General features: G+C 44.5%; 8 protein-coding genes across 8 annotated transcripts; 2 read left to right on the top strand and 6 right to left on the bottom strand.

Annotated features, from left to right (window-relative positions):
• Window positions 1-181: 181 nt before the first annotated feature.
• AOL_s00097g320 (uncharacterized protein) lies at window positions 182-1,846 on the bottom strand (the record flags this gene model as incomplete). The annotated part of the gene is made up of 4 exons (XM_011126153.1): window positions 182-457; window positions 543-1,093; window positions 1,175-1,541; window positions 1,625-1,846. 4 exons carry the CDS (start codon window positions 1,844-1,846, stop codon window positions 182-184), a joined length of 1,416 nt encoding a protein of 471 aa, XP_011124455.1.
• A 1,696-nt stretch (window positions 1,847-3,542) lies between these two features.
• Window positions 3,543-4,598, top strand: AOL_s00097g319 (uncharacterized protein; the record flags this gene model as incomplete). The annotated part of the gene is made up of 5 exons (XM_011126152.1): window positions 3,543-3,756; window positions 3,840-3,916; window positions 3,984-4,093; window positions 4,157-4,216; window positions 4,343-4,598. 5 exons carry the CDS (start codon window positions 3,543-3,545, stop codon window positions 4,596-4,598), a joined length of 717 nt encoding a protein of 238 aa, XP_011124454.1.
• Window positions 4,599-5,597: 999 nt separating this feature from the next.
• On the top strand, window positions 5,598-6,802 carry AOL_s00097g318 (uncharacterized protein; the record flags this gene model as incomplete). The annotated part of the gene is made up of 3 exons (XM_011126151.1): window positions 5,598-5,867; window positions 5,931-6,575; window positions 6,650-6,802. 3 exons carry the CDS (start codon window positions 5,598-5,600, stop codon window positions 6,800-6,802), a joined length of 1,068 nt encoding a protein of 355 aa, XP_011124453.1.
• Window positions 6,803-7,429: 627 nt separating this feature from the next.
• On the bottom strand, window positions 7,430-8,584 carry AOL_s00097g317 (uncharacterized protein; the record flags this gene model as incomplete). The annotated part of the gene is made up of 2 exons (XM_011126150.1): window positions 7,430-7,848; window positions 7,912-8,584. The coding sequence occupies 2 exons, from the start codon at window positions 8,582-8,584 to the stop codon at window positions 7,430-7,432; spliced, it is 1,092 nt and encodes a 363-aa protein (XP_011124452.1).
• A 4,565-nt stretch (window positions 8,585-13,149) lies between these two features.
• AOL_s00097g316 (uncharacterized protein) lies at window positions 13,150-14,463 on the bottom strand (the record flags this gene model as incomplete). The annotated part of the gene is made up of 5 exons (XM_011126149.1): window positions 13,150-13,345; window positions 13,418-13,615; window positions 13,684-13,907; window positions 14,006-14,201; window positions 14,327-14,463. 5 exons carry the CDS (start codon window positions 14,461-14,463, stop codon window positions 13,150-13,152), a joined length of 951 nt encoding a protein of 316 aa, XP_011124451.1.
• Window positions 14,464-16,207: 1,744 nt separating this feature from the next.
• Window positions 16,208-16,777, bottom strand: AOL_s00097g315 (uncharacterized protein; the record flags this gene model as incomplete). Its single annotated transcript, XM_011126148.1, has 1 exon — window positions 16,208-16,777. The coding sequence occupies one exon, from the start codon at window positions 16,775-16,777 to the stop codon at window positions 16,208-16,210; it is 570 nt and encodes a 189-aa protein (XP_011124450.1).
• A 1,299-nt stretch (window positions 16,778-18,076) lies between these two features.
• On the bottom strand, window positions 18,077-19,479 carry AOL_s00097g314 (uncharacterized protein; the record flags this gene model as incomplete). Its single annotated transcript, XM_011126147.1, has 2 exons — window positions 18,077-18,468; window positions 18,579-19,479. The coding sequence occupies 2 exons, from the start codon at window positions 19,477-19,479 to the stop codon at window positions 18,077-18,079; spliced, it is 1,293 nt and encodes a 430-aa protein (XP_011124449.1).
• A 1,282-nt stretch (window positions 19,480-20,761) lies between these two features.
• On the bottom strand, window positions 20,762-23,101 carry AOL_s00097g313 (uncharacterized protein; the record flags this gene model as incomplete). Its single annotated transcript, XM_011126146.1, has 4 exons — window positions 20,762-21,519; window positions 21,586-21,722; window positions 21,776-22,585; window positions 22,668-23,101. The coding sequence occupies 4 exons, from the start codon at window positions 23,099-23,101 to the stop codon at window positions 20,762-20,764; spliced, it is 2,139 nt and encodes a 712-aa protein (XP_011124448.1).
• Window positions 23,102-23,944: the final 843 nt, after the last annotated feature.

Below are 23,944 nucleotides of genomic sequence, written 5' to 3'. Positions count from 1 at the left end.
TGTTTATATGCATATACGGCTTCTCCGACATATATACCTTAATCTCCTTTGTTTTCATGAAAAGCCTGAATACCTAAGTACTTAGCTATATCCAATTCTCTTCCAAGCCGCTACATAGTAATTAACCACTCAATTCCGTTCAAAAAAAAATAATTACCAGGATAAGATTCAGAATGATCCCTTAAGCCGCTACAGACCATACCGGATCATGATACTCAAAGGTATTTGTTCCTTTAACACCCGGCGCAGTGAATCTCGACACACCCGTTTTTCTATCGTAACTATCATACGAGGAGACCAATCTCTTCCCACCGCCCGCTGGGAGATCAACGACGAATTGCGGCATCATAAAGCCCGCAATTGTGCCCCTTATGTTTCTTTCTAGTTCAAGGCTTTTGTGTAACGGCGTTCTCAGGTCTTCTACTCCTCGTACCATATCCCCCTGGTAGACGTAATACTATTATACCAATGGCCCTCAAGTTAGCTTCGCTCTACATAATCAACCAGATCATCTAAGGGATATATCTCGAGAAGAAACTCACGGGTTGAATATTCATCTCCGCCAAACCATGTATCAAACCCTTCATAGTCTCACAATCATCATTCACCCCTCTCAACAGCACCGTCTGATTTCTAACCGTAACTCCACTTTCATACAACCTCTGCGCCGCAAGTTTCGTAACCCAAGTAATCTCATTCGGATGGTTAAAATGTGTATGCAACGCCACGGACTTACCCATCATCCTCGCGGCGGCCGAAACCTGTACCAAAGTCTCTGCCCAGGAATCTTCACCATCTAGTATTCTACTGGGACATACGGCTAGGCCTTTACTGGCGTAACGTATACGACGGATGTGGGGGATCGAAAGGAGGTGTTGGCCGATTTCGAGGATTTGTTGCGGGTCTAAGTAGTATGCGTCACCGCCGGAGATGACTATGTCGTGGAGAGATGGGGTTGAGGCGATGTAGTCGAAGACTTTGGACCAACGTTTGCGGGTGGGGAGGAAGCGGGATTTTTTGGTGGAAGGGGTTTCGCCGCCGATAGAGTAGGAGCGGGTGCAGAAGCGGCAGTAGACGGGGCAGACAGATATTGCTGTTTATTAGGAATTATATTAGTATTTTATAGTGGATTTTGGATAGGTTGGATTGTAGATGTGTCTATATATATACATACCTAGGAAAAGTGCTTTATCAGGATATCGATGTACTAGACCCTGTACAGGAGAATCATTCGTTTCACCAAGAGAGTCAAGCGTCAACTTTGGGTGATCGGGCAGTACTGATGATTTCATTGGGATGAATTGTTTCCTTAGTGGGTCCCCGAGAGGGTTATTTATCCAATCGATACGACTCAGGGTATGGGGAGTTAAACGAGTCGACATTGGAGCCAAGTTTATTCCTTCCATGACGTCTAGGATAAATTCCTCTTGTGAGGATATTTGGGTATTTGATTGTGAGATATCATTGTGTGGGATTTTTGACGGCAGGACGGATTCGAGGAAGTTGAAGAGTTTGGGGGTGGATTGGACGGTGTTTGCTATCTGTGCGTGTAATATATAAGTAAGTATTACATCCATTTAGTTTGGTTCGAACGTTCGCTTTTGAAGTTTGATCGGAGACTTACTTGCCAGCTATATTTTAAGAATTCTTCTTCTTTTATGGATTTCCATTGTGGTATTTTCTGCCAGTATGGTTCTCGTTCGAGATTTTGGTAGGCTGGCACTGGGATTATAGGAGCCGGTGCTGATGATGGAGGGTTGAAGGCTGGGGATATGTTACTATAGCATCTTAGAAGAAATGGATGTCGATTTCTGACTAAAGTTTTAAAACTATGGTTGAGAAACATGGTTTCATCATATGAAGTTCTTGATAACTTTATTTCTGCGGAGAGTATAAATTCAAATAGCTGATATCTATGCCTGAGAGATATATATCTAAACCTCTGACTCCGAGGATTTATACCGTAGTCTAGGAGTAAACCCATAAAAGGTTAGGCATCTTTCCGAATTCATTCAAGGAAGTTCCACAGTAGTACGTAGTACGAGCATTCTTTCATCATCAGCTATACAATGCTTACTAAGTAGTTAACTACCTATTTATACGTTTTGGGATTTGCTCTGGATCAGTCGATTTTTAGCTAATATTCGATATTCACTTCCACTTTCTGTGATGCGGACTCCTACAGATTTCGATATCAGGATAGATACCTCAGAGGCACCGGTGACACAAGGCAATTGAACCCCCTTACATCAATTAAAATCAATTAACCTCTATAGTATTCCTTGCCAAGTTTGGCGATCTATCCAAGCTTTTTTCTTTCATTCTCTTTTTCTTTCTCTTCATATTTAATTACACAAATTGATGAAGACTAGCTGGTGTGAGCGATTTTACAGTATCGATTTAGTGTAAATTGCCAACCAGTGTAATTGGTTGCGTCGATATCGCGGTCAAGTAGTACAAAAATCTTGATTGTAGGTGTTATTAAATATGCATGGTTGTATGGATATACAATCCGGTCCAATAGATACATAAATTAACATTCCTAACCGGACCGTCATAGCTATCTTCTTTATGGAAGGAATCGGTTCGCTTTCTAATTCTAGGTACGGGAAAAAGTAAGTACCTGGTTAATTAAGTACAAGGGCTAATGCGTAATCGTATCGATACTAGTTAGCGGTTGTCGTTTTTTGTTATTTAACCATCAATCGATCGAAAAACCTATCCACTAGTCACATAGAGCTTAAGGTAGATATAAACCCACCCCCACGAACATGAATCGGGTAGAGAGTTACGTATACAGAAGTTGAAAACCACCTTGAGATTAAAGTAAGGATCCCCATAAAATCGACAGCGGTGTGCGGTGATATCATGATACAAAAGGGATATTTCAAGTCCGGGCCGGTCCGTTTGTTTCGAAATGCTGGAAAGACCGGGGGCTATCCCCATTTCAGCAGGTCGGTCCCACCGGATGGATTTCGTCATCAGTCCGGCATCGATGGGAAGTGAAATACATATAAGCTGCAGACTTCCGTTGGCTCAAGGATTGTGTACGTTTTCGTCCTTTATCTGCAACATTCTACAGCTCTGTCACACATTCCCCGCATTGTTGCATTTGTATTGACTGACCTCGACCGAAGCCGGAACGGAAAACAAACAGTGAGCTCTACCGATTCCCCAGTTTGAAAATAAAATAAACGTCTTATGCAAATTGCTAGGACTTGGATGTTTAAGCTCTGAGAGAGCACTGGAGCCTATGCATACCTAGCTAGCTCTACGTAATTCGGGCCAAGCAGCAAGGCCGAGCAATGCGGCTCGACGAGTGCTGCTTGCGCTTGTTGAATGTTGAAGCTTCAAAATTACAACATCGCAACACAGATATAATATCAAAATACTAGTCTCGTAACTAGACTTTTTTCAAGATACACTATCTTCGACTTATTTTTATTTTTTTAAATATTGCAATTGCAAATGAACGGAATTATATACATGGTTTAACACTTAATTATCAACTGTAGCACTAGTACCATCCAAAGCTACCGAAAATGAAAGACGAAGGTCCAGTCATCTTCCCCAACGATGCAGTCTCCTATGCGGTGTACAGGTACTGCAAGGAACACTCCGTCCCGCTACCCGAACACCTTTTCAAACTTGCACAGTTTACCGAAGAAAACCTTCCCGAACTTTCGGAAATGATGGTGTCAGGATTACAAGCACAATATCTCATTTGGACTGCGAGAAGTATAGGTGCAAAGAAAAGTATGGCCTCTAGCTTTCGAAAAATAATAAAACGGTCCGTTGGCTGTGTTGTTTTCTCTAGCTAAAAAAAATTTAATTCTTAGTTCTTGAGATTGGCTGTTTCTGCGGGTTTAGCGCACTTGCTTTCGCAGAGGCTCTAAAGGACGTCGAAGGAGCAAAGGTATATTATGGCTCGTCTTTTTTTCTCTTTTATTTTTGGAAGTGCCTTACGCTAAACTATGGGGCAGATTATCACTACTGACGTTAATCCCAAAACCTGTGAAATCGCACGCAACGCTTTCCGCGATGCTGGTGTAGACAATATTGTCACCCTGATCGAGGCCCCTGCGATAGAGACGTGAGTTGACTCCTAAGTGTTATAACAAGTTTTCCTGTGCTGAGATCCGGATTTTATGAATAGGCTCCAAAATCTGCAGAATGATGGCCCCTTTGACTTGGTTTTTATTGATGCAAACAAGGAGTAAGTTAACTTTCCTAGCCAATGCATCACTAACATTGATTCCTGCTCCCCCATTGACAGGGTTATTTTGTGTAATGGGGAAAGAGCACGCCAGTCAAGCTAACGTTATTATTAATAAAATTCTAGCGGCTACCCCGATTACTTCAAAACTCTTCTGGATCTAAATCTCATCCGCAAGAATGGAATTCTGATCGCGGATAACGTTCTCAAGCGAGGGCTTGTAGCAGATGATAGCGATAACAATCCTTCAAGTGGAGACAAGGATGAAGTATGGAGGGCATCGAAGTTGAGGGAATTCAATGGTCTCGCTGCGAAAGATCCAAGAGTTGAGACTCTTATTTTGCCGGTATTTGATGGGCTCACTTTGTCAAGAGTTCTTTAAATTTTGGAGAAAGAAGGTAGCACAGAGCGTGCATTAAAATCAAGACAGAGGGTTGGAATTCAAGTATTATGAAATTGCTTTGTTACACTTATGTTTTCTTTGCTTTACATCGTAGCTGGTTGGGGCCCAGTGCCTGATCGATGGACCCATGGGTCTGCTGTACTTCGTTCAAATATATTGTGGTCGCACATTAGCACGAGGATATCACTTTAAAAAAATATGTAGGATCCGGAAAACGTACAATATAGGGAATACGCAATTCGGAACGGAGTGGGTAGGACCGGCCTAACACGCCTTAATACCCCTTGTCGTCAGGTTGCACAATGCTAGGATAAGGCCAATTTACACATTACATGGACTCTATATTTACCCCAGACTAGTCTCAAAACCAAACGCCGAGTTGATTCGTTCCAGTGCAGTGGTACGTAGTATTGAGGACGGGAATCGAGATTATTTCGTCGCACACAAAGTTTCTCCAGCCTAAATCCCGTCCGCGATCCGGCTTGAGCCAAACAGTTGGGCCCTGAGCAAACAGTTAATTCAGGTGGTTGGTTGGTGCATGGCGGTGTAACTTTCGCAATCGTTCAATATCTATGACGTGTACACATACACAAACCATATGTATATACGACTCCGATTAGTCACATTGATAGTTGGCCTCCGATCCCAGAGCTCTTAGGGCAGGAGGGGCTCATATGTGATAAAAGTGTAGTCTACATACATATTTGGATACCTTCCCTCTAAGTTCCTAGCTCATTGGTGGCGTTCTCAATTAATAGCCAAAATACTAGCCATATAGCTCAACTTTCTGAGATAGACTTCAGTTTCATAGAATTCTTTGGTTGTTTTTTTATTTATTTTAGAAGCTAGATTACTCAATATCAACGAAATATGCCTCAGCGTTCTCTCCGAATAGCCTGCGTGGCGGAAAGCAGAGAAAAGTATCAAGCGCGGGGCTACTCTTTCGAAGAATGTTGCGAATTAACTTCTGAAGATACAATGTCGGATGTAATGCGCGCTCTTCGAAGCCTAGGGCACATTGTCGAGCTCATTGGGGGTATTAAGGATCTTGTCGAGCGTTTGGCAATAACTGACGAGAATGACGAGAGCTCCCCAAGTAAATGGGACCTCGTTTACAATGACAGTGAAGGGTTTATTGGAACTGCTCGAGAAGCTCAGATTCCGGGATTACTTGAAGCATATGGTATTCCCTTTACTTGCGCCAGCGCAGCGACCTATGCGGTTTGTTTGGATAAAGGGTTGACGAAAGTAAGTTATACGTTTTAAATCGTTCGAAGGGTACCAAGGAATTAACCGGAACCTTTACCACAGTTGACTTTAGAGCTGTTCGGGATCCCGACAGCCCCGTTTGCCATTGTCCAGAATGGCGGGATTGGAAATGCAAGCGAACAAGCTCTGCGCGCAATCAAGCAATCAAAGCATGGGGAGAAACTACTACATTCATTCCCTCTATTTGCGAAGCCGGCTGCCGAAGGAACTTCCAAGGGGGTTCTCACGAGCAGTAAAATCCATGGTTTTGAGGAATTAGGAACGAGCGTAGAGATTCTATTTAAGAAATACCCCCGCCAGGATATAATCATTGAGAGTTTTCTTAATGGTCGAGAGTTTACTGTGGGTATCATTGGAACTGGGGTGAAAGCCCGAGTTTTGGGTGTTCTCGAAATATGTTGGCATAACCGACACACCGTCGACACCTCAACTTTGGAGGTAATCACAACCAATGACCGCGGGATAAGGATTCTACCAGAAGATATGGTTGACTTCTGCACTTTCAACCTTAAAGTTGGTCACGGCTCACATAATCTCCAATCGGTGCCGGATCCAAAGGACCCGGAGGTAATCAAAGCTTGTGAGATTGCTTTGCAGTCGTGGAGGCTTCTAAAGTGCCGCGATCTGGGAAGAATCGATGTGCGCTCCGACAAGTTTGGCCCGGATGCAATGCCGTGTATTATTGAGGTATGACACCCTGGCTTCTTCACGAGAGAGATTTCACTATGTAACTGTGCTAATTGTTTTTATACATGTGAAAGGTTAATCCGTTGGCCGGTCTTATTCAAGGGGCGTCTTCTCTTGTGACCATTGCTGAAAACGCCGGCCTATCGTATCAAGATTTAATTGGGGCAGTCGTTGAGAGCGCAGCTGAGCGTATTAGACCAACAATGACCCAACAGATTCATGTATAAACATGGGAAGATAAATTCAGTCCCGGCGGTTGCGCCGTCGGAGCAATTTCATGTAGCGACATAAACTTTGCGTAGTAGAAATCGGAGTTAGTTGCGGGGTCGGTGCTGCCGAGTCCGTGAACGCCCAAAAGGATAAAATCCCAGTCCGTTGCGCGACTGCAGTTGGGAAACACTAGTTTCGACATGTGATTTTTGTATTTTAGTCTAACGTGGCTTCGAAGTTGGCCTATAGCTTCCATGCTTCTTTGTCTCCTGTGCAGTTGTGCAGCCCAATTGAAACCATGCGTACCTAGCTTTCAAATGAGGAATTGGTATTTAGAGGGCGAAAACAATCAATTGATTACGAACTCTATGGCCACACTGATATACAATGTAGCTTAGATATGATTTTAAGTTAAAAACACTAATATGCTATATATTACTCTGCCCAATATCGATATCTAAGTTTATCATACAAGCCGCGTACCCCCAATCGAGCGCAACCCTGAGCAAATAGTGTATACATATGTCGAAACCTCAACGCCTCCAACAAATTTCATGTCCAAGCTATCCCCTTTCCCTAAGTATGTATGTGTATGTATATGTATGTATATTTAAATATAGGCAATTAGTCAATCATTAAGTGGTTTACAGCTTGCTTTCCTTTTTCGTAGGGGGTTCGCTGCTTTCAGCGACTTCGTCTTCGCCCTTAAGATCCCGGACTCTGATAAGTCCTTCTTGGAAGCAAGTCACTAGTAAATTGCCTTGGCGATCTAGAATTCTTTGGTGAACCAGCCCTCTCTGGTCGCCCGCCCAGGGTGAATCGCTTTCCATAAACATCCATTCATCTGCTCGGAATGGGGCGTGGAAGTAGATCGTATGGTCGAGAGATACCATCATACCAACGTTGACAGATTTATGAGTACGGATGAGTGTGCCAAGGAACCATGAATCCGAGACGTAGGCTAGAGCTTCGACGTGGGCGCCAGCGCCGGCCGGGGCGGAGATAGTGCCTTTAGCACGAACCCATGAACGGACACGCTTGGTAGTCGGGTTTGGATCGTTGTCTTTAGAAAAAAATTAGTTAAGAAGAGAGACCTTAAATTTTTTTCTGCCAAAAGGGAGCTTACGGTTATAAATTCCAGCAATCCTTCTTTCGAAAGGATCAGTATCTCTCGTCTTCTTCCATTGTTTGAATCCCTCCTCAGACAATCGGCCTTCTTTCACAAGTCTACGGGCGGTCTCTTCGCCACCCTCACATTCGTCGGGACCCTTTACGCCTTCCGGGAAAGGCTCCTGAGCTAGCAGGCTATCCTTCCCTTCACTGGGTCGTTGAAAACTACAAGTTGTAGTGAAGATGCATTTCCCCTTCTGTCTCGCTTGCACCGTCCGAGTTGCGAAACTACGGCCATCTCGGACAATTTCAACAGTATATATTACAGGGATGGTCCAATCGCCCGCCAATACGAAGTAGCAATGCATGCTATGGATCGAGAAATTTTCAGGGACAGTCCGAATAGCAGCAGCAAGTGACTGTGCAATCACTGCGCCGCCAAAAATACCACGAGCATTTGGTGGACGCCATAGTGGACGAGTGTTGGTGAAGACCGTCGGGCCAATATCAGTTAAAGCGGTAAGTTCGAGTGTACTTTCAATCAAACTATGATGTGAAAGTGGCGGCGGTGGTGGTTTAACGGTTTGGGAAGTACTGTCCGGCATGTCGATTTCGTCGTCAAGATCGTTAGGGGCAGCAAAAGAATGGCCGACGGAAAGCAGTTCGCCGGGAGCAGGGGAAAAATTCATTTGGAACTTTTGGGGGGTGTGTACTTCTTTTATAACAATTGAAACCTACTAGCTAGAATTCTTATGATATACCGAACTATGCAGTATAATGCGGGGGGTATGATCGGTAATTGACTCGGGTGATTGACTGGTTCGACGCACTGACATGGAGCGCGAAGGAGCCTTTTTAAGAATTCTACCACGGCCACGGGAACTGACACTAGCTAGGCCGAAGCAACAGAATCTTATTGGACTTCTAAACTGTAACTGAAACCTATAATGGCTGAGAAAAGCCCGCCGGCCGACTCCGGGCATTGCGCATGTGGAATGCAGTGAACTGGCTATGCCTCGGTTAATCGACTTCCTAACCTGGCCAACCAGATTCGAGCGACAACACATATTTTACAACACTCTCTTATCGGGATCTGTGTTGGAACTTGCACCCTGCAGCCTGCCCGATACAATATGGTAGCCTCGAATCCAGGCGCTCGAGGCGGAGACAATATGGATACATTACGATATCATGTGCATATTACCCCACAATAATACTCCAACCGACGTGTAGACTAGCTACTTAGTTAGGACTAATGATTTATTTGATAAACTATTTGAGTCCTTAGTTTTCTTCTATCGTGATCCGACGGTATGGTTATAGGCAGGATATCGCTTTCCCGGTATCGGACTCGAAACGTCTGCACATGTGCATATCTAATCTACTGATTTTCACAAATGCCCGAGCACCAAATGAAGTCGGTCAGATGACGATACTTTCAAGACGTTGACCTCTAACAGTGCTCAGATCTAACCGGATCATATCGGCGATTGCACCGACCCCCACAGAGCCCAAAAAAGGGTCCAAGCATGAATACCTTGTATTTCGCCATAAAAGAGTGAGGAACGGAATATGAAGAACCCTAGTTATCACGAATTGATAATAGGTGGGGCGCTCCGCGTGAGGTTAACTCTTTCGGGTAACCAAAATTTCCCTATAGAATCCAATAACTGCAATGTCCCCTTTAATAGTTTAACGTTTTTCGATACTAATGTACTCTAGTGAGGCGAGCGGCAAGTCAGCCGATCCTACATATACGCTGAGCCCTGGAGATTGTTGGTTCCAACCTCCAAAACGTGCTGCTGTCAGCTGTTGATGCCTCATAGCCTCGGAGTCCGGTGTGGTATCCGTAGTTCGATGAGGTATACTGGGATAGCATTCAGAGCCATGTGATGACACTGTTGCGATACTTCTAGCTAGTAGGAAGTGTCCCTGTGGTTAGAGAACATGACGGTAGAGTAATTTCTGCAACTCTTAAGTTTTTTTAACGTGGCTCTAAATAACTTCCTCGAGCCCGTTAGTCCATGGAAACTTTAAAGCAACCTGATATACACTTCTTCAAATCAAATTTGTGGGGCCTTTGTGATAACCTCTTCTAATCGGAAGATACTCTAATCTAATAATATCGCCGTGTCTGGAAGCAGGTTTGCTAGCCCACAGTATCTCTCGCAGGGGGTGGAGGCATCACCAATGAGATAAAAGTCCTTTTGTTCAAACTTAAGATATACTCCTAGGATCCTGATCGGGGTTAATCGGGAAATTTCCACTCATAGCTTCCGAATATAAGTTCCTCAGAGAAACGGATAATATTCGTATTTCTGAAATGATTCTCCTTGTTTCCGGGCTCATTTCTAGGAAAGATACTGTCCTGACCCTTATTCTAATCAGGGGCTCTGGTATTTCTGTATTGGTAAGTATGAAATCCTCTCTTGCGAATTTTGTCCGCGCCGCACACAAAAATGACATCTGTCAAATCAGCCGACAGTTGTCTCTGAACTCTGCCATCGATTTTCTAACGATTTAAGCCATGTATTAAAAAGGTATTCTTATCCACCACTCCAGGAAAGGTTGATGCTTTGTAGAAGATCTTAAGAGACTCAATTGGGCTTGCCAGGCCCTTTCATCATTTCCTCTAGATTCATTTCCATTTTGATAGCCTCTTCAGTGCCTCGTAGTCCTCTTTTTCCCGATTCATGAAAAAGGGTACCCTTGATCTCTTCTTCAGGAATTTTGGTATTTAGCTCCAGTGATATTGATAGTGTAGGCTGATTGACACTTTGAATGTTGCGACCTTGATGGAAGAAAATGTGGATATCAGAAAACCTGGCATTCACGCGGAACTGCACTGCTCAGGATAAGCCTTTAGAATCCTCGACAGAAACAATACTTCTGAGAATCCGCGAAGTGCCAACTATGCTGATTTCTCCGAGTCGTCATTTTGAAGAGAATTTAGGCCCCGGAAGCGTAAGGTGATAAAATTTACCTCTATAGCTAATCGGCCTGGGGGAAGTCTTGAAACAGCCTCACACCCGACTTCCAGTGCTTGCTCATTATAAATGTATGCGATGCTGATATATTTTATAGCAGCTAGATTCCCAGTGGAAGGCTTTTAGGCCATGGAGGGATAAAGCACGTGAGGTAGGTGCTTGTAACCTGTAATTAGAAGCCGATTCCCGTGATATATTTCCATGATATCCTTCCCACACGACGAGAAGTGATCATTCCTCTCTGATAAAAATGTTTCAAGGGCAATTTTCGGGATGGCTATACCTCCGTCACTTTCTTGAAAAACATGTAGTGCATCAGTAGGATAAGAATTTTCTACGGGAGGTATCCTGACCACGTAGTTTCTCTATCAATTCGAGGTCCTGATTTGGAAAGAAATCCACTGTTACGGGTTCGTGAAAGCCTATCCAGCTTAGCAACTGGATCTGTAGCCTCTGTTTTTCGGGTAAAGTGAGGAATAAGTGTTCACTAAATTCTTCGACTAGTCGCGCACAATACTTCCTCGATACCATTTCTCAAATTTCCTTCGCTGTTGGGCTACTTCTTGTTCTGGTATCTCGTGACCTGGATCTAGAGAACGCTTTCGTTTACTAGTTACTCGCTTATATAAATTACGAGGGGCTAGATATGGGGTAGTCTTGTCAACTTCATATATATGGGGTTTCGCCGTCTACCGACGATGCGAATGATGAATGATATGAATTTGATGAAACAGGTAAGCCTTCTGGGAGATTTCGAGGTTGGGGGACGATAGAAGAACAACAAAATATGTATAGACATAGGGTAAAACACGCTAAGACAAAATCTGTTATTCTGGGCACCATGGCTCTGAGATTTTGTGGAAGGTGAAGGGGATCTTAGGGGTGAACGCTGAAGTGAGATCGCAATATTACAGCTTTTTAATAGATAAGGATAGCTGGAAACAGCAAGGATATGCATGGTGTCTGGAGGTTAGTTTTAATTTATAAATACAAGAATATTATATTATCCGATACATCACGCCCAGAACGAGCGGAGTATATTAGACTATTTCCAGAAATCTTTGCAAACAATGATATATTACCAATATAAAACTCGATCGGTTTTGTTTGTATAATATATAGCAGTTGATTGTTGAAGGAGTAAAGCTTGAGCATTCGATTCTGCAGTATGTGCAACCCCATCTTTCTAGATTTCTTCTTGAGATTGGGTCGATCGGAGCCACGCAGTGGGTATGCCTGAAAAAATAAATAATGTTATTCCTCAATGTTAATGAACGCAAATGTACAGGTATATACTAGTCTAGAGGATCTTCTGAGGGAAGCAAGAGTCCTCTAGCTAGCACAAAGATTACATAGTGTTTGCATAAATACAAGAGCTAGCACAATCGGCAGACTATTTTCAAGGTTCGAAGTACCGTCACAATGTCAAATGTTGGATCTGTTTGTACACTAATCCTGAATTGGAGATCTCGAGAAGATTTCACGTAGTTAAACTATAAAACAAATGGTTTCGGCTGTATTTGGAAAATCTAGTGTTTCATATATTGCTCACAAGATATAGATTTGGGGGGAGGTTGAGCTATTGCCGAGACCGTTGGATGTGATGCGCCACTAGAATAGTTCTCTACCAAAGTGTGGACCGTCTGCAATACGAGAATAGTTCTCTACATATGATAGCCATAGGCAAATTAATTGCCTGGATACGGCGGGATACAGCAGCGAATAAAATGGATAATGAAGAATATGTTCAAGGTCTAAGTCTGTCATATACACAAGGGGTAGTAAAGTTGGAGAGGGTTCAAGGTAAAATAAACAAGAAAGTATCTGTCAGCTGAAACGGAACACCAACAAGAAAATCAAAAGGAAAGAGGACGGTATTATTCTAATAATAAGACATCAGAGAAACATTAAAGAAAAGATGACAAAGAAAGTCCCAAGGAAGGGGCGAGGTAAAATAAGAAAGAGAAAGAAAACTATGCTCGTGCATAGCTTTCTTCAGGGCTTAGAATCGTTGCCGTTAGGGTGAAAGCAGAGAGTTGTCTTATTAATTGTTCTGTTCGTGTCGTTCGATGTTCATCAGCCTGCTGGTGGCCTAACGTAGCCAAATGCCAAGCTTGATCCTCTAGGTTCGACCCCCCCGCCTGATGGTTTCTATAACCCAACAGTAATCTAATCCCAAATGTCATTATATCACATTAACTTTTCCCCTTCGCACCTATCTATCTTTCCTTCATCTTCTGGAACCCCGTTTGAGTGTTGGTTATGATTTAATGCTTAGCACCAAGCTCAATTCCACCGGTGGCGCCCAAGGCCTTCTTGATGTCACCGTAGATGGCGAATTGGAAGGCGGTCAAGGTACCAACCATGAAGAGACGGGCTGGAAGACCGGTGAAGGAACCGCGGAGGCCGAGCTCACCACCAATCTTGATGAGGCGGGAGGTGGTGCTCTCACCAGGAAGACCCCTGTTGAGTTTGTCATATTAGAACTGCGTTTGTCATAGAATTGGTAAAATTTTGAAAAAAAAAAAAACTTACTTGGTCTTGTTGATCTTGGACAACATAGTATCAGCTGGTTGGGAGATGATGGCAGCAGCAAAACCAGCACCGAGACCAGAGCTCAAGTTAACAATGGTTTGAGTGGCGCCGCTAGCAGTCGACTTGTCGACAACGCTATTGTAGATACCCTCGGAGATCTTCTCGTAGACGACGAACTTGGCAACGGTGTATGGAACCCTGTGGGAATTCGTAATTTCCATTTAGTTTCTCGTTGATTTTCAGATATATTTAAAAGTGCGACTTACTGCTTGAACAGGATGGGTCCGAAACCGCTGTAGAAAGCACCGATACCCTCCTGCGACAAAATCTTGGCGAAACCGGAGACGAGACCGCTGGCAAAGGTAGGCTGGGAGACGAGACGGATACGGGTAGCCTCAAGGGGGCAGAGAGCAATGTCGGCAAAGAACTCAGCAAGAGCAGAGGATCCCATATAGACAGCGGCTCTGTTGTTAGTGGCAGTTTCAACACCCTAGTAGTTTCGACCCAACCTGTTAGCAAAAACTATCAAATGAACCATTACCAGCAGATCCACTGGTTATCCGATTCCATTCAGAGATGTTGGCATACAAGGAAGTCGATAGACTGCTTCTTGAAGAATTCGTATCCTCCGAACTTGAGAGCACCCTGGAGGAAGTAACCGATGACAGTGGGTCCGAGACCGGTCAAAAGGGCGCCGGCACCCTCAGCCTGGATGACCTGCTTGAATCCACCGATCATACCCTTGTTGTAGACGGTGGGTTCGAGCTGGATACGGGTTTTAACGCTGCATATCCCAATTAGCAATTGTTTCCTTTGAATATCGAATGAACAGCTTTATAGCCGTTATAGCCGTTGTCTCCGAGAACCGACGATCTCGATTGAAGCTTGGATAAGAAGATTGATACTTACACATCGACTGGAGTAAGAGCACCGTGGGTGACGGCGCAACCAACGGCACCAGCTAACGCGAACCTCGAGTACAGATCGATACCTGTCTTCTGCTGAGGGGCGACGACCGCCTTAACTTCTGCTACCGCTGCCGACATTTTGCTGGATATGTCTGTTGGAGGTGTAAAGAGTGGAGAGTGGTGATGGCAGGTTCTATATTATCGACGACGTCAAGTCTGTTCGATAACCCGGTTCGGTGATGATGGTGATGAGTGGTGATTATATGGGTCTACGGAGGAAAGGAGATGAAGGATCAAGAGCAGCTGGTCGAGCAAGTAAATTCTCCTTTGAGTGGTGGTGGGCTGCTAAGAAAAAAAATTTTGCTTTGTTTTTCCCGCAGCCAACACAAAAGATAGCGACTTCTCAAAATTAGTAACAGGCCTTGCTTGGGGCCACCAGGGTCTGGGCTACTAGATGGAATGAGGCAAAGACTTCGGATCAAATTTTCCCATTAGGCCTGGAAAAAACATTTTTTACCTCTGGGACATGCCGATTTGAGGCTTGAGCGAAATATCGAAGCCGATAGGGGACATCGGGAAGAAACGGCAGGGTTGGACATCTTACTCAAGCTTCAGCGGTAATCTCGGGATCGTGCCTATTGACACCAATAAGGTTATAACACTTGCAACCTCCTCCTTTTTTTGAATTCCTCTGTCTCGTACTGAATTCCAGACTCGTCGGTCTCGCCGCAGTACATATTTCGGTCGCAGCCTGCATTTTAAGACCAATATCTCTACTTGAGTTCCTGCATCGTCGATAGACATCCCCGAGGCAAGAGAACATGCCCACCGCACTGGCGCAACCGATAGCCGTTATATCGACACCGATGAGGGGCCCTCTGTCGTCATTCTAACCAATCTAAGCTGCTACCGAAGAAACGTGCCATCTGATTGGTGCGCGGAGTAACCGCTAAAATCCGATTAGATCCGAGAACAAAACTCCAACGACCTCAACACGGATTATCGAATTCTATCACTCGGAGATTTAGTTTGGGCTTGGTGCTGGAGAGAATCGTTGATTAAGATGCATGGAATTCGTAATTTCCGTACAATCTAAAGTCGGTGGCGTGTCTTTAATGATTTTTGATCTAGAAGAGATGTTGAATTTGGGTACTTTCCGCGGCAGGCTTCATCTGATATCAGAAGCAAGATTGGATACGTATTTTAGACGTATATACTCCAGTCAAAGATACCACAACTAGGATAATCTATAACTGCCCCTGGTTAGTCATGGGTCATGTTGTATTTGGCCGAAATATAGCCATGTCCCTGCCGGGTTTATCGAGATCTTATCAGCTTTGGGTCGCTCATGGTTAAAAGAGACTTTCCATATGCTTTGCCGGTACTGGTGTCTACAAAAGTATTTCGATTAGGGGTTGAAGCAGGAGTAGGTCTAGTTTATTATTTCCTGTGTAATAAGAGCTATCGTGGAGTTTGGAAGGGAAGGGCGATGTAGGGTTGATAAGGAGAATAGGTCTGGGGTATAGTTTCCATGTCGCTATCGACCACCAGGGGAAAAAAATGAAAGAGCAAAGTAGACACCAGTAACAAAAAAGAACAAACTAATGATCGAAACAGCCCCCCATAATATAAGAATTCAGGTTAAAAGGACAGTCGGAGTGGAAAGCCATCATAAGCTCGAAGATGCTTAGAGTCGCAAAGTTGGAGCTTCGGTCGGTTCTGTAACTCGAATATAACATCTGCCAAGTACCTAGTCAGATTATATTCGCCGTCACAACGCCAAGTCAAGACTAGGAATAGATCGCTAAGGATTGTCAAATGGTCTCTGTAGCATGTCAGCTATTGTAATTTGTGGTGGAGAGCTGTCTAGATAACTGACGGTTCATTCTTCCTCGGACTCGGTTTCACTACAGTCGGTTTCCGGTTCGGGTTCGTCTGGATCCGCTTCGGACTCAGTTTCGTCTGGATCTACCTCGGACTCGGTTTTGTCTGGATCTTCGTCGGGCTGGGTATGCTCTGGTTCATGTTCAGACTCGGTTTCGTCAGGGTCGACATGAGAACTATCCTCGTTATGATCGCTTATCTCTTCAGCAGCCTTTGACCTTATGCTTCGTAGCTTCTCGCTTTCGACTTCAACCTTTCCCCTTTTAATTACCTTTTGCTCTTGAAGATCCTTCGTCTTTGCGAGATCGTAGAAGTGTTTGAAGCGTTCTCTCGTTAATCTTAATTCTTCATTTCGAGTTCTTGAAAGCTCTCGGGAGAGTTCCTTCGAGCGAGACTTCGGGGCAATGATTTCCGCGTTTATTTTTTTCCAGAGAGCTTTGTTCATATCACCAGGATGCCCGGTATTCCAAAGCCTTGGTCCGAATCCGGGAAGGGAGGTGGCAGCGAGCCTTCGAAGATAGGTCTCACGTGCCTTTAGGCCTGCACGACGACGCTTGCGTGAAACCATAATTGAGGGGTTAGGTGAAAGAAACACCCAAGATGATACTGAAGAGGGACTAGGTTTTGACTTTATAGGAACGATATGAGATATGGGATGTGAGATTGAAGTAAGAATGATGAAAGAACGGGTTTATGGTAGTTGGTTGAAGTTCCTTGGTAGGGTTGGTGGTTGTTGAAGTTCAGAGCGTGAGGTCAGGGCGCACAACCGTATCAGTATTTTTACCTACCAGTGACAAATAATTGACCCAATTCAACTTCAACTCCCTGACTAAATTCGGCCCTATCAACCTACCTTGGGAGTTATACATCGCACAGTACCCTCTCCAGACCTAGCCACAGATCTTCTCCCTCTTAATTAATATATATGTATGTCAAGCCCCCTAAATTCCTTTGCTCGAGACACTTCTAAGGACTAAAATACTGGAACATCACGTAGATGCGACAATATCTCCATCAAATCCTCGATCGAATTCAAAAATTCGGCGCAATCGAAGCTATAATTCATATTTCTCATCTACACGCTGCGAAATTGACCCCAAGCCCTAGAAGAATCGTATCAGACCCTCACATAGAAGATCCACAACAAGATATTGGATGTTATAAATATTCCTCAGATGGCGAGGCAAAGCGATGGTATTTTGGATTCAAATGATAGTTCTATGAGATCAAGACCTGCTTTTCGAAATTTCCCAGACTATGAACGGGGACCCGTGTTGATGATGTTGCAATTCGGTAGTCAACATGCGTGGATGCAAATCCCTACCTTTAATTCAGCTTCGGTGTTCGCTGGTACCCGATACCTAATTCGGCCGGAGAAACCCTCTAGGACTAGATGCAGGAGCGGGGCTAAGGTGTTACGGCTAGCATCTAGCTTGGGCGTCTCTCATTGCCTCTATAGGCATGTTACGCGGAGGCTCAAGATACAGATAGCTATAGTGGTTAAAGAGCCACCAGAATTAACATAGCCGCTATCCGCCAGTATGGCGCCATGGGCATTCAAAGCCACCTTTGGGGGCTTGTATTCTTCTTGAAAGGATATACAAACTATGAAAGGTGTACACTTTGGAAGCCAAGGTACTTTTCTAGCAATGCAATAGTATTTGCTCCTCATGATTCCTTCCTAGCTTGGTAGATAGCTGATTTTGCAGGCGAGATGGGATCCTAGACATCATTTTGCAGATCGACTTCTCTCGTACGTGTACGCCTATAGGGAAAAAAGGGCAAAAAAGAACATGTTTTAGAGTTTTTGGAAATGTTGGATATAGTCATCTAGTCACATAATGGCCCAGTGGCGTCACGATTGGACCTAGTCACAACCACTGAGCCATGTCATCTGCCACTTTAATTTCTCAAGCATCTTCAATCCCACTCTTCTTTTCCTTTCATCTTCCACCTCCTCTATCAAAATGCCCCTGATTGCTTCAAAATAGCAATCAGACGTCTGCTCGTTTAATTGCTTCACCGGAACGCTCTTCATCCCCATCAATATCTTGACCGCCTCCTTCTCTGCATCTGTCATCACCGCGTATCCATTTCCACCGGCCTCCTCCCCTTCAATTCCGGCTCCACCAACATGAGCCTCCACCCGGTGGCCCCTATCCCCTTCTCGGCTCTGACTAAGCACGCTCTTAGAAGTGGCTTCTTCTTCTTCTTCTTCTTCCTCGGCTCCTCGTCCACATTCGCTCTGATCTTCATCCCCTATCAATATCCCCATGTTTGAAATTAGCACGTATTCCTAAATCCTCGACCTCCACAGGCTCGACAAACAAAGACCGAAGTATCAAATGTAAGAACAAGAGAAGCTGTACCATCTGCTCCCGTGACAGATACCGCTCTGATGCTAGAGGAGGCGGCAAAGCCACCCTCTTGGGAAGTTTCTCGGACTACATGGGAGGATTCGCTAGGTACGGGATCTTTCTTCACCACCGTTTTCTCCCCTTTAACTACTCGAACGTCATTTCGTTCGCAGGGCTGCTTTCTTTTCTCGCAGGCTCGACAAGGTTCGTTTTCGTCTTGTCTATCGCAGCCAATATGCTTGTGGTAGCACGACTTGCACGCCGGAGCCTTCTTTGGCTCGGCCATGATCTTCGGTTTTTTGGGTTTCTGATTCGAAAGGCCCACGGATGGACTTTTCCTCTTCCTTCTGGGGATGGTCGTGTCCTTGTTGTCCATGTTTTGGTGTTGAAGTATAAGTGGCTCAGAGTGTAGGGTAAAGGGCGATGGAGGGTTTAGGTCCGGAGATGCAGCAGCTATGACTGAACAAACTAGGGATGAAGAAGAATGGCTTTGAATATTTTTCGATGGACAAGGAGGTGGAGGGGTGTCGCGGGGATATTTCTCGTCGGAGCTATCCTCTGTAATAGGAATATTTTTGTTGGAGTCTGGGGAACTAGCTACTGCCGGAGCTTCTGGACATATGGAGCTTCCAGGTGTGCCGAGTTCTGGTATGGGTGACAGTTTGGTGGATTCTACTGGAATCATGATGCTTTCGTGTCCACCACTTAGATCGTCTTCCATACTCTTCTTCTCTTGGTTTATCTCTTCTTCCGGCTTGTATTCACTCTTCGGTCGTGGGGTGCCTTCTCGAGATGTCCTGTTCAGAGGGATAGATTCGTCCACCAACGTACTCCATACTTGATCGATATTGTCATGATTTGGCCTCTCATGAGTCTCTTTTTCGTGGAAGCTTTTTCCAACTTGGCTTCCCATATTTACAGATTACTCTATTTCAGACTGGGGCGAGTTCTTATAACAACAGAGGTTCTTTAAGCTGATTTGATTTAAGCGTTCGCAGACACGATAAAGTCTATACGTCTAGATGTGAGTTTGTGAAAATTGGCCTGCGTGATTGTGATCTTAACATTAACCCAGGCAAAGGGATTAGAGAGAAAGCAGTAGGTATGATGGCAGGTATGAATCGATGACTGAAAAATATCGGCGACATACAGGGTCATATCCAGCCTTATATACAACATATTTCTCGTTAGTTGTTTCACTGAATTCTTTGCAATAAAGAATATACGTCTGGAACAGATACGACATAGTGTCAGACCGATAACGGGATTTGACACCATTGTTGAAATAGGAAACCGTAGATCTTTAGCTTTCAAGCCAAGCTACTATACTATGAAGTTCCATTTTGAATTACTTGTATAGTTTCGAAATCGACCCATAGAACCAAACAGGCCTAGGTAGCAGTTCGTGGTGTATGTAGCCTTCGAAATCAACCCTCTATACTCGTTTCCCTAAAACTAGACTAATGTATATACATAACGTCAGACATCAGAGAGATCACGAAACTTTAGGGCCCACTGATTTCTCTATGCAAGTTTCCAAGTTTTTTTTTATGAATAAAGCTAGTTTACCAATAATTGTAATATTCTGGTTTCGACTTTCTATTCCCGTATGTATGCGCCTAGAATGCTAGGCTCCTATTCTCATGTATGCAATTTAATAATATATAAAACAAAAGGTTAGTAAATTTAAAAGCAAATGTAGAAAATGTACACCCAAATATGAAACCAGAATAGTAAAAATTATAGGCAGCATGCCAATTGCTCCTTGTATAAGCTTGTAAGGTTATATATATATGTTAAGGAGCAGATGATATTTGCTGCAACTCATGACACTGAAGCGTCATCACTATCTCTCAGCATGCCAAGTTATCCGAGGCCGAAACAAACGAGACGCCTTTGTATAATTACGCTGATAAAGGGGTATATCCAAAGAAAAGAAAAGAGAAAGAAAAATGAATAACTAGGAGAAGCAATTTTCTTCCCCAAAAGGATTTGTGTCCGTCTTCAAGAAATGGGAAAGGGTGGCCTGAGCCTGCCATAAGTGCCACCTTTGCCAAATTCTAAACAAAAATATACTCAATAAAAAATCATCTCGACTTCAAACTCCTAGAATGGTCCAACAAAGTGTTTCGTCCGGTTTCGGATTCGCTTTCGCCTCACATGCTGCGTAGCCCGCGAGACTCGCTACACCCCGCTTAACCTCTTCCAAACGAAAACCAAGAACCTGGTCCTCGTCGAGTCCGTTGTCTTCCTCTCTTTTGCGCAGAAGAAGATTCGTTAGGAATGTCGCATCTAGCAGCAGGATTCGAGCATTCTGTTGCATTCATAGCTCTCGTTCTAAAATCTTGTCCAGGGTTATTTCTGGTAGAGACATAGTGAGGGCTCTCGTAGCTGGCCCGTGCCATTCTACTATCTGCGGTTGCAACACTCCCGCTACTGAAACTAGGACGACGGCTTCGGCTTCCCATAGCAGTTTCGGAAGGAGAATCTGGGGGCGTAGGAGGCGCCATCACACTGGTGTATAATCCATGCTGGTTTTGCGGGTTCGGTCTTGAAAAGTTATGTGATGAGCCACGGTAGGAGTTCTCGGTGGGAGAATATTGCTCGGAATAATTTGATTCGGTAGGCGAACGGATTGATCTGAAGAAGTTTCGAACGCTGCTCGTCGGTGGGCTAATTGGAGCAGGTGCATGGATCGGGTGAGCATATATCACCGGAATCTCCTGTGGCTTTGTATCAAGCAACCAGTCAGGCGGCGACTGTTGAATGAGATTTATAGCGATCATTAAAGACCGTTGGCCAGCAAGATAATCAATATCTTCTAGCTTTATAGATGTCTTTCCGTTTGTTGCTCCGGAGTAGTCGTCTGCCCGGACAAGGCTTCGCAAAACGTATGAAGGACCAGTAAACATTGAGGATGGTTTTGTCCGCGTGGCTGAAGAAGTTTCTATCCCTATAGAAATTTTGTTAATCAGAAATTTGGCAAAAAAAAAAAAAGTCTGATGAAGTAAAAACTTACAGCGATACGAAAGCCGGGTTTCTCTGCTGCTATCTAGTCTCAAATTGACGAGAACGCGTTTATTAGGTGCGTCTTTTTTGAGGAAGAGAATTCCGGACCCCATGAAGGATTCATTGATTCGAATCTCTTTTACAGTCCTAGTTATAAAAATTAGCACAAGAATTTGATGATATACATCAGTCGTATTTACCATTTTCCAGCAAATTCTAACTTATGACCATCGAGTTTTTCCTTAGCCGGAAGAACGGGTGTAGGCGGAACTCCAGGTCCTCGAGATACAGTTCTAACTGCCGGAGTAGCAGTTGAGTCTGTATCCATAGTTCTTGTAGAGGTTGAAGAGAAGGCTCTCCGGTATGTGGGTCGAGAACTCGACGATCTCGTAGTGCTTGTTGTACGAGAGGAGACTGGCGCCGGGGACCGCGCTATGCGTACAAGTTGTTGCTGCGAACGGCGTTCTATGGGGCTATCATCTAGCATTCCGGGCGCAAGCTCGGTATATTCTGGAGGGGGCGAAGGCAAGCCATAACCAAATCCAGCAGAACGCCCATTGGGTACATCGATATGTAAATAGCCTGCGGCTTCGGGAAGAGGGGGTGGAGAAGAACTGGGCAACGGCAAACGAGAAGTTGAAGCGGATCTAACTCTCCAGTTATCCCGCGAATTGGACTGATAGGGATTTGATCCTCCTCTAGAGTCCCGTGGATCTGCTGTCGATGAACCTCCCCGAGATTCTGATGCCGCTACGGAGCGGCTCCTCGACTGTGAAGGTTCTGCATTCCTGCGGCCACGAGGCTCGGCAACTTGACTTGCTGTAGAACTTGATCTTTTCCTCCCCTTTAGTGGCAACTTCGGTGGAACTTTGGGTCTTTGTGAGTATCTTGAATTCATAGTTTCTGATGTTTCTGCGGGCGCCATTGAAAGCCTATTTCGACGCTCTACAAGGGTTTGTAGCATTTCGTTTGTCTTTGTGACCATTGCTTCAATATTTGCTCCTCGTTGACTTTATGTGGGGAAACTGTAATTAGCTGTCATTATTCAATCGGCAGTATTATAGATTTTTTCGTCATTGATTCCAAACTTACTCTGCTAATGTTGCCGTCAACAAATTGAGCATAGCCGTGTAACCAACTAATCCGCTTCGATAACTTGTAATTTCGGACTCGTTTAGGGTCCAGCTCATCTTCTTCCAAATTCCCGTAACTCCTGGTTTTCTCTTGCCTGTGGTTTCACAAGCCTCGCTCAATTTCGACAGTTGGATGAGTGTTTCTCTCGTGGACGTTATTACGGTTTCGAGGCAAACCAATTGCTCTTGCGTATAGCCAGATGCTGTAGGATTAAAACGTTGTTGTAGGGTACTAAGCGTAGCGTTCAACGATACCATCTCATTGCAAACCTGGGTTATCTGATCCGGTACATTTTTCAGCGTCACCGTCAGACGAGTGAGGTCAATCGTTAATCGGGTCGCAAGATTTGTAACACCCGCAATAACGGAAAAGAGAGTGACTGGTTCAATCATCGTGGCCTTTTATTCATCCCCCTATCGTGAGCGATTGGGGCTCTGTTGAAAGTTTCGATGCTTTTGCTCTCGTGGAATTTTACGGCTCGGGATAGTGGAATGTAAGGAGGACCCGTTGTGCAAGCCGTGGAATGATGGCAGGAAAAATTTATGAGTTGAAAAGTGATGGGTCCCTCTGAGAAGAAATACTACCCCGACGGATTCATCAATTACCAAGAGCTCTTAAATACCAGACCAGACGTCAAAAAGACGAAATCGAGACGCTTTCATTGATAGCTAGGTTGAAGGAATGGGGATGGGTTCGAAATGGCACCAGCCTTCCTTTTCTATACCGGAACCCGGACTGATAAACTTCACATACAACCAATGCAATGGAGCGAAGACGAAACGGGCTGTGCGGTTGCATAGTGGCTATCCTTGCCCCGTTTCTTCATACCCCGCGACGAATCTCCTGCAGTCGATCGAAGCTTGTACCTGTTTCTCGCCTTCAATTCCGAAAGTTCTGTTGTCTTTCGCAACATTCCAGTTGACGTTGGGGCGAAACAAATTAGACCGACTAGGAGCGAGCCGTTCGCAGCAAGCTTGCATACCAAGCCGACTAGGTAGCCCCGGGAACTAGGTTTGACAACCAATCGATAGTCTTTTTCATCTATCTTGCATAGGTGGGGCCTGCAATTTGGCGAATTATCGATAAAGAAAAGAACAAGGACATTATGCAGCTTCCTGGGAGGCTTCAAAGTTCCGAACTAGGTTTCTTTCTTTAGAAAACGGCCGACTGCTAGGCTGGCTGCACTGGAGAGCCACTACGCGTACTCAAATATATACCGATGCGATAGCTAGAAC

Source organism: Orbilia oligospora (genome assembly GCF_000225545.1).
Source record: "Orbilia oligospora ATCC 24927 unplaced genomic scaffold scaffold00097, whole genome shotgun sequence".
In the NCBI taxonomy this organism is placed as follows: Eukaryota; Fungi; Ascomycota; class Orbiliomycetes; order Orbiliales; family Orbiliaceae; genus Orbilia; species Orbilia oligospora.
This window is presented reverse-complemented; position numbering and strand designations above follow the sequence as displayed.